The sequence below is a fragment of the Balaenoptera ricei genome, chromosome 7 (assembly GCF_028023285.1).
Source record: "Balaenoptera ricei isolate mBalRic1 chromosome 7, mBalRic1.hap2, whole genome shotgun sequence".
NCBI classification, from domain to species: Eukaryota; Metazoa; Chordata; class Mammalia; order Artiodactyla; family Balaenopteridae; genus Balaenoptera; species Balaenoptera ricei.
Window position 1 is genome coordinate 43259822 of NC_082645.1, and position 13627 is coordinate 43273448.

Sequence of the window (13627 nt, forward strand, 5' to 3'; positions counted from 1 at the left end):
ACTTATCAAGGCTTGAAACCCTTTTTCACTGTATTTATAGCCCTTCGCCAAGTCTAGTCCTTCTTGCCTTTTGAGGTGTTATTGGAATACTTTGTCTTAGCACCCACAGTGTTTTTGCTCTATTTAAGATCTTGGCTAGGGTACTTCACTCCTTGAAGTCCCCTACTACAAGCTTTCACTCTTCTCATTTGTCCTGTGTATTATAACCTTTCTAAAAACAGATCTTAGTCACAGCTCTCCCTGGTTTAAAAGTCTTCAGCAGCTTTCCCATTGCCTTCAAAATAAAGTCTGACTCCCAAGTATAGCCTAACAGTCCTTCCCCAAGTGACCTTACTCTACTTTTCCAACTTTATCTTCAGCTATTTCTCCAATGTACCCTCTCCTGTAGCGACATATCAGATTATTCTGACATCCCCCAAATAAGCTACGAACTTTTGAGATGCCATGGCTTTACTCTTGCTGTTCTCTCTTCCTGGAATGTCATTTTCCCTCTCAGCTTCTCTTCCACTACTACCAGAATTCCTAAGACTCATATGTTAGAAGCTTTTGGAGTTAGAGAAAAGCATTTCTGTTCTCTTAAGGATCTGGAATTCTGAGGGTATTTAACTAATTTCTTAAAAATTATCTTTGCGTTTTTTATTAGACTAGAACCAGATGGGCCTCAGTTTTCAACGTCTTTATTAGTCATTCAAATTGAATATGAGATGGTGTCAGATCAGAGACTTACATATTTGTTAATACAATCCAAAAAATGCAGTTTTGAAATATGTACATTGTGTGTACATATATATTTGAATTCCTTTCAGTATGTAAGTAGAGATAAGTTAATTTTATATATGATAAATCAGCTATTAAATATCTCATGGGAGTCAGACTGTAATTTAAAATGATCATATGCTTAATAGAAGTACAGTCTAAAAAAGACATATAATAAATACAGTGATAGTTGATCACATATTAGCAGAAACCACAGACCCAGAAAGGCATATAATAGTGATAATTGGTACAATTGTTTTACAGTGAAAACCCTGCCTTCTAGTGTTTGTAGAAAATAATGCAATTACTTCAGAAATGGCAGAATATAAGTACATTCTCTCTGTCACCAGTAGAGTGAGTGCTTGTACAGGGAAACAATTTCTCTACCTTTTGAGAAAGTTGAAATCTTCAGACTTTATTTTCTTAGAAATCAGATTGATATATTTTATTATTTTGCAATATCATACATTTATAAAAATATCTTTATAATAGGTTATGTATTCTTTTGTTATCTAAAATAAAGTGATGTTAATATAAATATTTTCTTTGATTATATAAAAGTAATATAAGTTCTTTGTTGAAAATTCAAAAAACAAAAAGAAAAACAATGGAAAAACCCATAATTAGAGAAAGTGCCACAACATTTTAATGTATATCTTTCCATTCTTAGCATATTTTTAAAAATTAAAACTGGGATCACAATATACATGTTTGTAATCCATTTTTTATTTAACATTTTGTTGGAACATTTTCTATTCTGTTGGAATATTTCTATTCTCTTTCTATTGGAATATTTCTTTGGAATTTTCAATGTTTTAAATATATTTTAAAGACCAATCATTATATATATCTTTTAAGGGAAATCTAATACAAATGATGGCTAGGTTCTAAGATAATTTATTAACAGGGGTCTGCTTAACTAATTAGAAACTAAAGAAAGGCAAGATAATTGAGACATAAAATGAAGAGACTTTTCTCTTTACTTTTTCTTTTTAAGATTAGGATTATTATTTAAAATATTCCCTGTTTCTAACTCCATGAATATCAGGCATGAAGAGAATAAAATAATCAGGTCTAACTGGTTTGTTAAAAAAAAGTCATTTGCTCTCCTTTGCAGACTAAAATACAGGGGCATTTTTTTAAACTAATTAGTAGAAGTGGGAAAAAAATTTGAGAAGACCATGTTTACTATGGCTATCAATTAGTTGTACTTCCCTGGGAACATAAACTCCTCAAGGGAAGAAAATAATAATCTTTATTGATATGTAGTAAATATTAGATGAGACATTTCATGAAATCACAATTTGGATCAATAATTCAGTAGGGGAGTTAAGAAAGAAAACCTTTGGGGCTTCCCTGGTGGCACAGTGGTTAAGAATCCGCCTGCCAATGCAGTGGACACGGGTTCGAGCCCTGGTCTGGGAAGTTCCCACATGCCGCGGAGCAACGAAGCCCGTGCGGCACAACTACTGAGCCTGCACTCTAGAGCCCGCGTGCCTAGAGCCCGTGCTCCGCAACAAGAGAAGCCACCGCAATGAGAAGCCCGCACACCGCAACGAAGAGTAGCCCCCGCTCACCACAACTAGAGAAAGCCCGCGCGCAGCAACGAAGACTCAACGCAGCCAAAAATAAATAAATTAATTAATTTAAAAAAAAGAAGAGAAATAAAACCTTTGTACTCATTAAAAAAATTTTTATATTTACTGTTTCATATTTGTTAGACATTATCTTAGTTCAGGCTGCTGTAACAAAGTACCATAAACTGGGTGGCTTATAAACAACAGAAATTTATTTCTCACAGTTCTGGAGACTGGAATTCTAAGATCAGGCTGCCACCATGGTCAGTTTCTGGTGAGGTCCATCTTCTGGGTTGCACATGGCCTCCTCCTTGTATCCTCACAAGGCAGAGAGCAGAGAGAGGAAGCAAGCTCTCTTGTGACTCTTATAAGAGCACTCATCCCAAATCCCATTCATGAGGGATTCACTCTCATGACTTCATCTAATCCTAATTACCTTCCAAAGGCCCCACATTCTAATACCATCACATTGGGGAATAGGTTTTGACATGAATTTGGTGGTAAGGAGATGGACACAAACATAGTCCATAACAGATACAGCTTAGAAACTTTCACTTTTACATAGGCACAGACCTTTAGGAAATAACAAGATGGTTAAAGAAGTTTGCAAGGTGTATTTTCATTCGGGTACTTAATGGGCTTCAAAGGCATATTTTAAGAAAGATGGATGTCATGCTCACTTTGCAAACTTTTCTGGGTTAGAAGGTATACTGCAATGTCAAATATGCAAACTTCTCTGTTAGGATGCAGTTACTTTGTGGAAAAGAAAATTTGGGTCAATTGTACTTTTAAATTATTTTCTTAGTTGTTTCTGAAAATCTGTTAAAGTGTTAATAACAAGAGGCAGAGGCAGTAACTTTAGATTCCTTGGAGTATCTATATAGGCATTGCCCACTTCTTGCTACTTTATAATTCATTATCCTGTTCTCCTACACTATTTAATCAACATCTTTAGTTCACTTCTCATTAGTTTTCCCTGTTTACTCATTGGGTGTTGTTAGTGATTTCCAAGCAGGCAAATTTAGCAGTGTATATGTAATCAATATTTCACATTATGGTGATCTGCTTTAATTATAGTTTCCAGGAGTTAATGCATATAAATATGTGACCTACCCGTGTAAAGATACTGCATTCAGAGAGAACCCAGAGCTTGAAAGAATCTTTGGGTTCTTTCCAGGCTGGGCTGATGGCAGCACCAGAACTTTTTTTTTTAATATATATATATAGTTTTTAATAAATTTATTTTATTTATTTATTTTTGGCTGTGTTGTGTCTTCGTTGCTGCGTACAGGCTTTCTCCAGTTGCGGTGAACAGGGGGGGCTACTCTTCGTTGTGGTGTGCAGGCTTCTCATTGCGATGGCTTCTTTTGTTGCAGAGCACAGGCTCTAGGCGCACAGGCTTCAGTAGCTATGGCTCGCGGGCTCTAGAGCACAGGCTCAGTAGTTGTGGCACACAGGCTTAGTTACTCCGAGGCACGTGGGATCGTCCCAGACCAGGGCTCGAACAGGTGTCCCCTGCATTGGCAGGCGGATTCTTAACCACTGTGCCACCAGGGAAGCCCATCACCAGAACTTTTATTTAAGTCCTCCTGGTTGGGGAGGAAGATAGGTATGGATAGGAGATGTACCCCAAAGTTGCGTTTTTCCTAACAAGTACAACTTTTTAGTGAATACTCTAGGATTTCTAGGGATGTCTTAGACATTCCTATTAAAGATTATGGGAGAACTGAGTCTCTGCTAAGTCATCCTTAGGGGTTATCATTTTTATTAACAGATGAAGAAACTGAGTCCCAAGGACTAAAGGAGTCCCAAGGAATGTGTACCTTGCACAAAGCCAAATAATTTGCATGTGGCATAGCTAGCATCTAACTCTATTTTTATTGTTTCTGTTTGCCCACCTCCTTTTTATTATGAAAAGAATCAACAGGAGGAATTTCACTAATTGAAACAGCATCATTTTATTGACAGTTAAAGGCACTTGCTGTGGGCCTTTGCTCTATGACAATTTTGCCTATGCGATATTGCCAAATGCAATTAAAATCTGTTCTTAAAATCTCACTCTTTGTTCTCTCCTTTACTGTTTTCTCTGTGACCAGAGTTCTCCACTTCAGAATGACTGCTCTCGCATTTCACACTACCTGTGCACAAGCCCCATCTAGTGGTGCAGTGATGTGGCTGCAGGTTTATAGTTATCAGCTTGCTAATAAATAACTCAGTGATTATAATAGGTCCTGGCTAGGGTAAAAATGTTACTTTATAGTCTAAAAATAAATTTAGTGGGGAAATGATAATATATATGATGGGTGTAGCAAAAAGCACAATGTAGACAGCTCATTAGTTTTGTAACTGAGTCAAAATATTCATTAAAAAGTGATACGAAAAATAGTTAAATAAGTCATTAAGTTTGTCTATCTTATAGTACTTTTATGTAGAGTCAGAGTTCAAGGACCAATTTTTTTAAGGGCCAGTATTCTTAAATAAGTTAAGGGTGTTACTTCATTGTAGGGATAGGACTATTATTTTGTGCTGGTAATACCCACAGAGACTCATTTCCAAGGAGGAAACACCAATGCTTGTATTTCAAGTTATTAAGGATATAGGAATACTTGTTAAAAGAAAAAGTAGACATCATTTTAAGTTTTCTTAGATAGCTTTTAAAAGAGACCTAAACCCTCAAAATTATCCCTGAAGTAGCCATTTTGAATTATCAGAAATAAGCAAAATACTGTATTTTTGTTATAATTAGACTCAAAATCAGAGTTAGTATTTGTCGTTTGAGTGCCTCTGAGATGGTCACATCTGTGTATTTCCTAAAATGAGGCAGATTGGAAGGCATAGTTGGATGTTCGTTTTATAGAACTAAGAGCATAAATTCATTTTTATATTGGTAGAGAAGTTTGAAGTTTGGTATTTGCTTTTAAATGTATTATTGCTTGTATTTATGACTTACTTGATGTGGGACTTATGGTCAAAATGCAGGGAACCTTTATAATTATTGGTTATTATTATGTCATGATTTCTAGGGATGTGCTAAGGTAGAGGGTAGTGTCTTCACTAAAGCCTGCTTAAAATATAATTTATAGAATTTGAATGGCAATCTACAGTGTTTCATAGTAAATATACAAACCAGGGGTATCTACTGCTGATGCTCTTGGTCTTTTTGTCTAGATCACTCTGAGTTATTCACCTTTATGTTTCTTCTTCCAACCACTAATGGTATTTGGTAAATATCAGGACACTCAATGTCAATAAACACATGCTTTTACTTCAGTTTAAATTTATTTTTATGCAGCTTTTTTTTTTAAATTGTATTTTCTTACAGTGGTATTTGGTATTTGCAAAGTAAATTTGAAGTAAGAAAGAAAAGGGAACAGTTGATTTTCATTTGAATTGCTTTTTGGTAAACTGTTTTTGGTAACTATTTTACAGAATAAAAATTAACACATGTGATCTGATACTGTTTCATGTGTCATTTTCTGTGTAAAGTTCTGGATGTAATCAGATGCTGAAATATTTAAATCTCCATTACATTTGTATATGAATGTGTTTGTTGTTACTGTTGTTGTAGGAGGGAAGCAGATTCAGGATTTAGGATTGGCATTGCTGTATTATAATAATACTCTTTTTCTACTCAACATTACGTTTATTTTTCTATGTTATTAAAGGGTCTTCTCTGACTTCTTGCTCTTCTTGACATTAGGGGCTTTAATTCTTGTGGGTTAAAATATAGTACAAAACAGAATAGTAAAATCAGAAAAGGGGTTATGGGTTCTTGGGCAGTAATATAAGTCTTGAAGGTCAGGAAAAGTGGGTGATTTAGTATTTAAATTAGACGTTTCTTTTCTAAGCACACTAGATTTAACATTGAGCACAATAAATTGATGCTGTGACTCTTTCATACAGACTTCGGAGGGCTGCCTCTTTGTCAAATCAGATTCTTTATTGCCATGGACTGATGAAACAGATGTCAGATGGCTAATTGCAGTAGGAGAGAAAAACTACTGACAAAAGAGATAGATCAAGAACTTGGCCTTGATATTTGAGTATCGTGAAGATTCATTATCTAGGGACTGTTTGGAGCCATCAGTTGTAATGCTGTCACTATTAATGAATGTATTGATGGCACCACACTGTGGCTTATTGAAGTGAAGGGTTAAAATATATGCGTGTCTTATAAAATAGATTCTATTAAAGTTCTGAATGGAGACTTAAATAGATGTAACAAAATCTTATAAGAACTCATATTAAATATTCTTGGTTTCTTTGTTACTTTAATAAAGTAATATAGCTAGTAAGTGTTTGCACCTGTTTGGTATGGCTTTTGCTTATGCTAATTTACAATGTGTTATGTCTGGGCTGCTGAAAAGACACGGGTATCCATATGTACAGAATAGCACTGATAAGAAATACATAAGAGATAGCACGTGGCAGTGTTGAACTTGGAACCCTTTATGTGTGTTCAACAATCTTTATATATTACGAGTCAGCCTGGTATATTAAAAAGGGCTTATAAGTCAGGAGGTGACTTCCAAATGCAGGCTACACCATATACTGCCAGAAGAGCTTTTGAGAAAGTCAGTTGGTGTCTCTGAGCCTTAATTTCCTCTCTCCAAAATGGGTTAAAAACAATGACGTCTACCCTCATAGGCAATAAGTATAACTTTACTAGTTAAAGCAACAGATGCATCAGATGATAAAGCAGATATAGTCCCAGAGCTTTTCTTTCCTTTCCTTAATTGAGATTTTTCAAGCTGGATATCTGACTATGGCCTACCACTGGTTGCCAATTATCTTTTCTTGAGTAATTGTTATTTATCTTGAGATTTTTATCCTTTTGGTTTTTCCCCTTTTTGTTCTTTTGATAAGATGCTCTTTCTTGTATGAAATTATGCTGATAGTAGATTGTAGTGGTTTTCAAACCTGTTCCTGGCAAAACAAGTTTGACAACAAAACATGGTGTCAGTTACTTCCTTTTAAAAAAAAAATCATTTTTAAAAGGACTCATGAAATCTAAAGGCTTGGGAACCCCATTTTTCTTGTACTTTTTGTACTGTTTGGCCTCACTTTCTAATGAATAAGGACTTTGTCTAACCAAGGTAGTGTCCAGGACAGATAGATATCCTAAGGCATTTTGCTACCTTGATACACTGGTGAATAAAGTTAACATGTCTGACATAATTCAGTTTGCAACCAAGTAGACTGCTGCATATAAGTAAAGTAGACTGTAGGTTAGTATGCAGTTTCATCCAACCAGATATACATTTATTTCTCTCTGACTGATTTTCAGGGAATTGTAGTACAATGAGAGATATCTCAAATGTATACATTTTAATTCCATGTTAAAGAACTTTGTTCATTGTTAGGATCTTTCAGAGCCTGTAGTTATTATGTTATTAATATCACACCAGCAAAGCATAGGGTTGTGATTCAATTAAAATTTCTAGTTGGTAAAATTCTAGATGAAGGACTTTAGTGTATATATGGAGGCATAATTATTGCAGAATTGAGATCCAGAAGGGATTAAAGAGATCATAAAGACTAACCTTATGCTTGAGAAGCAGAAGTAGGACCAGAGAAGTGGCAGTATAGCTAGGAAACTTAGTGCTAAGGAAAAAGTCTTTTAAAAATGAGGAAACCCTTCATGCATTTTTGGTGGGAATGTAAATTGATACAGTCACTATGGAGAACAGTATGGAGGTTCCTTTAAAAACTAAAAATAGAACTGCCATATGACCCAGCAATCCCACTACTGGGATATACCCAGAAAAAAACAGAATTCAAAAAGACACATGCACCCCATTCTTAATTGCAGCACTATTTATAATAGCCAGGACATGGAAACAACCTAAATGTCCATCAGCAGACGAATGGAAAAAGAAGATGTGGTACATATATACAATGGAATATTACTCAGCCATAAAAAGGAATGAAATTGGGTCATTTGTAGAGACATGGATGGACCTAGAGACTGTCATACAGAGTGAAGTAAGTCAGAAAGAGAAAAATATCATATGTTAACACATATATGTGGAATCTGAAAAAACTGGTATAGACAATCTTATTTACAAAGCAGAAATAGAGACACAGATGTAGAGAACAAATGTATGGATACCAAGGGGGAAAGTGGGGGGTAGGATGAATTGGGAGATTGGGATTGACATATATACACTATTGATACCATGTATAAGATAGATAACTAATGAGAACCTACTGTATAGAACAGGGAGCTCTACTCAGTGCTCCGTGGTGACCTAAATGGGAAGGAAATCAAAAGAGGAGGGATATATGCATACGTATTGCTGATTCACTTTGCTTTGCTGTACATTAGAAACTAACACACTTTATATTGTAAAGCAACTATACTCCAATAAAAATTTTAAAAAAAAGAAATTAAAGAGAGGACATCACTACAGATCCCATGGACATTAAAAGGATAATAAAGGAGTATATGGGGAAAACAAAATAAAAATGAGATAATCCTTAAAGCTGAAATTTTGAATTCCATTATAGCATATTGTGTAGATTGATAAATCAACTTGTTCCATTAAAATGCTGGCTACTTTATAACTGATACTTATTCATAATGCACATCATTAGCCTAATTACAGGGCTAATGAGGCAATGGAGTAAATGCTCAAAATGTTCAACATCAGCTTCTAGGTATTAAGAATGATACATTATAGCTCAACATTAAGTGTATACATTTATACTTTTTTCCTCACTTTTTTTTTACATCTTTTAAGTATATGTTTCTCCAGATAATCTTTACCTCAGATTTATCATGACACCTTGAAGCCAGTAGTCATTTTTCTAACGACTTTATATTTTAATAGCATTTTCTATTTCAAATAATAATTGAGAAATTTATTTGCTAGGACAGTGACTGATTTAAAATTTCCCGTTACTGGTTTTTTTTTAATGATTACAGAATTAATACATGCATCACAGAATTATATAACTCAGAAAGTTAAAGGCTGCAAAATCTTATTTTAAATAACTCTGAACTAACTAATGTTAACAGACTGGGGATTATACCTCAGATTTTTAAAAAATCTATACACATGCAAATATTTCTGTTTTTATAATAGTATAATCATATAGCACATATTTTAAAAATAATTCTATATTTGTAGTCTTGATTACTAAAACCTTATGACTGTGTGTGTGTATATATATACACACACGTATGTGTGTATATGGTTTGTGTGGTGTTTGCATTTGAAATACATCACTCCACGTAAATATAACTATACCTTAAAATCTGGTAAACTAGCTAACATGATAGTTTTAGTTTTGTTCTCTGGCACTTCATTCTAAAAAATATTTTGCTGTATTTTATCCTGACAGGTTACTTTGAAATACAAATGTATAAAAAAAAAGAGAAAGAAATACAAATGTATATATGCATACACACTTATACAGTACATCCAATGTGTAGCCACTGTCCTAGCAAGGTAAATATATACAAAAAGAAGAGAGGGACAAATGGGAGAATTTTTTATTTTTTTTTAATTCCCGCATAGTCTCTTACCTGATTTCTTATTTGAGTTATCTGTCATGTAACATTTTAAAGAAGTCAAAATCTGTATGGGAACATGATGATACAATGAAACAAACAAGTTTTTTAAGTGTTTGTTCAACATATATTTTTTTGGTTTAAAACTATAGTAGCTTTTGAAATTTTCATGTGGAAAGCAATTGGGATAGATTTTTCAAGTGATGATCTCCTGGGAAATCTCTTTGCTAATTTATATATTTCCAGATAGTGGTAGTATTCACTTTGAGGATCTTAGAATCACCAGAAGGTCTAGCTGAAGAGAGATTCTGAATCAGCATGTCTGGCGTGCGGTCTGAGATTCTGAATTTCTAAGAAAGTCCCAGGCAATGCCAATATATTGCTGATCTCTGGAATACACTTTTTTTTTAAAATTAATTTATTTATTTATGGCTGTGTTGGGTCTTTGCTGCTGCGCATGGTCTTTGTTGCGGCAAGCGGGGGCTACTCCTCGTTGCGGTGCGCGGGCCTCTCACCGCAGTGGCTCCTCCCGTTGCGGAGCACAGGCTCCAGGCGTGCAGGCTTCAGTAGTTGTGGCACGCGGGCTCAGTAGTTGTGGCTTGCGGGCTCCAGAGCGCAGGCTCAGTCGTTGTGGTGCACGGACCCAGCTGCTCCGCGGCATGTGGGATCCTCCCGGACCAGGGCTCCAACCCGTGTCCCCTGCATCGGCAGGCAGATTCTCAACCACTGCGCCACCAGGGAAGCCTGGAATACACTTTGAAGAGGAAGGTTTTAGGACAAAAGTTGGCAAACTTTTTCTGTAAGGGTCCAAGTGGTATTTTTGGCTTTGTGGGCCATGTGGTCCCTGTTACAACTCTTCAGCTCTGCCATTGTAGCACCAAAGCACCCAAAGACAATACATAAAGGAATGAGTGAGACTATGTTCCAATAAAAAGAAATAGGTGGCAGGATAGGTGTATCTTAGTTTGCCAAGACCTCCTTTAGGAGACGACTCTGAAATTAGATATTGCTTGTAAAAAATTTCTAATTTTTGGTCAAAAAGTATATATATGTTTATATATATTCAATGTAAGAGGGAGTGGGCTTGTTTGTTCAGGTTAGTTTTATAGTTGTTAGGATATAACACACATTTCTAAAAATCTCATTTTACACTAATTTATACTAATTTATAATAATTACTGCACACCTAAATGGTAAACATAATAACTTTTCCTGAATATCTGAGTTTTAATGAATAAATGATGATGATAAAGTAGTGATGAAAGGTCGGCTAAAGGCTGTTTGAACAAACAGGAAAGCTTACAATTTGAGGATGTTTAAAATTATAACAAAATAAATGAGACAGTTATAAAAAACCCATTGTATTTTACTCACTTCTATTAGATTGCGAGTCTACAAGTTACTTCCTTGCCAAGTATGGGAAGAATTTTTCAGGGTTAAGAAATAGACTAGGAACTATAAGTAAAACTAGCTTCCTTTTACCAGGCCTTGTACAGAGAAGGAAGGATGAAGTGCCTGCCCTGTAAATTTGCAAAGTTATAGAGGTCAAAGAAAGGTCAGGTAGGAGAGAGTCTGGAACTAGCGAAATGTTGAAACAGCAGAAGACCTCAAATCCATTCTAAAGTAGGCCAAGGGCTGTGGTGTTCCATATAAAAAGGATCAAAAGGCAGAGTTGAATCATCCAAAGTAAGATCTGAATAACTAGAGTTCACAACCTTTGTAGTCTGAACTAGAATCTTACTAGCTAGCACTATCCATCATCCATCCGTCCGTCTTACATCCCTTTCCCATTTTTTTCTGTAACTATTCCAAATCTTCACTTTGCATTTTAGTTTTCAGTGGACTTCACTTCCAGTTTCATGAAAGGTCATCATGAGAGAACTTCCTGCTTCTTCCCTCCCCCTTTCATGATTACAAACTTAAATTTACATCCACTTTCATCATACCACCCATTCCTCTTATCTCAGAATAAAGTGTTCTCCCAATTTTACTTCCTTTGTTGTAGATCCACCGACCCCCCTTCCCACTGCACCTCCCTTTTTCATATATCTTCAGCCTTTCCTTTTATATCCAATATTCTTGTTAGGATATTTTTTAAACATTCAAGTTTCTCCTGTGTTAGAGAAAAAAATCCTCATGCCCAGATCTCTTCATAGCTAAATATCTTATAAGACTAGAGAAGAGATAGTCCCTGTTTCACAGTGACTGTAGTTGCTACCACGTGTGTCGTGCGTTCACTCCTACACTACAATTTTTCTCCTTGAATTGACTGCAGAACTCTTAATTACAAAATTTAACATTCATTTTCAATCCATTATTTGAAACGGTTTATCATTCCTTTTCAAAATGCTTTTCTTTCTTAATTTCTCTGGCATCACTCCCTCCTGTTTTGTTTTGTTTTCTGTCCAGCTTTCTGATCACTATTTCTCACTTTTGGAATCCCTTTTCATAAGCTACTACTTTGAGTAGCAGAAGTCTGTCCAAAGATTTCTGAGTCTGTCTAGCCTATCTTGAGCCTCTGTCCTGAGAATCTTCCTTTTGGTTTTCATTTGTATTTCCTGTTGCTTACCGGGAGTTTTTACTTCAGTGTCCCACAGGTATTTGCAGTTTAGCACATCTAAAATTGACTTCATTATTTCCCACTTCCCACCGACCTGTGTCTTCTCTTGGGTTCCCTATCATGGTGAACGGTGTTTCATCCAGCCAGTAACTCAAATGAGAAACCTGGCATCACCTTCAGTTCTTCCTTCTCCCCCAGTAACTCCAGCCAGTCAAGGATAAAAAATAATGGTTGACATTTATTGTGTTTATGATCGTGTGCTCAGTAAATGGGAGGCACTGCAACAAGTGCTTGTTAATAGTATCTCATTTAGTCTTCACAGGAACACTAAAGAGAGGAGTTATTAACCTTATTTTAAAGATGGGGAATTAGATTTCCAGGTAGGCTAAAGTAGTCCTGTAAATAATAGAGCCATGTTTAAACACCCTGTGGAAGGAAAGTTAGCTTTCCAAGTCTTTCACTCTCACCATACCAAACTATTAACCATTTCCTGCATTCTCCATTGTGTGTTGCTTCTGCGCATATTGTATTTGTTTAGAACTCTAAATTCGTCATACTCAGTTTTAGCTCAGGTATTGACTCTTCTTTAAAATCTCTCCCCTTCTACAGATCGAATGGCTCCTTTGTCTTCCAGGTAATGCTGTCTGCAGAACTTCACTTAGTGCACTATGTCACTAGACACATCTTTGAGGACAACATTGATTCTTGCTTACTTCTCTGTCTCCCATATATAATGCCTGATACAGAGAATTCATATTGTAAATTTTGGTGAAGTAAAATAATGGAAAGAAAGTTAAGAAAATTGTAAAATAAAGAACTTTAGAGTATAAAGGGTGAATGTAATATATGTTGGTTTTTTCTTAATGAGAGACATAGCATTTCCTCAATGAAGAAAGCTTTCTCTTTTAAATTCTAACCCTTATTTCTTAAATAACACTGGTAAAGTTAATTGGAATACACACAGTTCCCCAGCAACTTATGTAAGTAATTTGTTGTATCATTTTGTGTTTCTGAAAGCAACATAAAAAATGCTTGGTAAGAGACTGAAATATGGTGAGGTTTAGTATTTTCTTTCAGATTTTGGGTTTGGGTTAAGAACTTTTGACTCCAGATAAAGAACTGATAGTTACTCCAACCAAGCTCACACAGCTTAAAATTCTTTAGGAATTAGAGATTTCTTGGCTAGGTATAGAATGAGAAATAAAAGGCAGCTCAGAT

At 35.5% G+C, this 13627-nt stretch overlaps 1 protein-coding gene across 6 annotated transcripts in view; it reads left to right on the plus strand.

Moving 5' to 3' along the window:
• Positions 1–13627, plus strand: part of ARL6IP6 (ADP ribosylation factor like GTPase 6 interacting protein 6) — a 36407-nt gene that overhangs the window by 16427 nt on the left and 6353 nt on the right. For 3 of the 6 annotated variants that reach the window (XM_059927884.1, XM_059927888.1, XM_059927886.1), the window contains exon 5: positions 13019–13043. The exons of the other annotated variants lie outside the window; for them this stretch is intronic. In XM_059927884.1, the coding sequence (XP_059783867.1) occupies positions 13019–13043 (25 nt within the window). The remainder of the gene's footprint in view (positions 1–13018; positions 13044–13627) is intronic. 6 annotated transcript variants of the gene reach the window in all.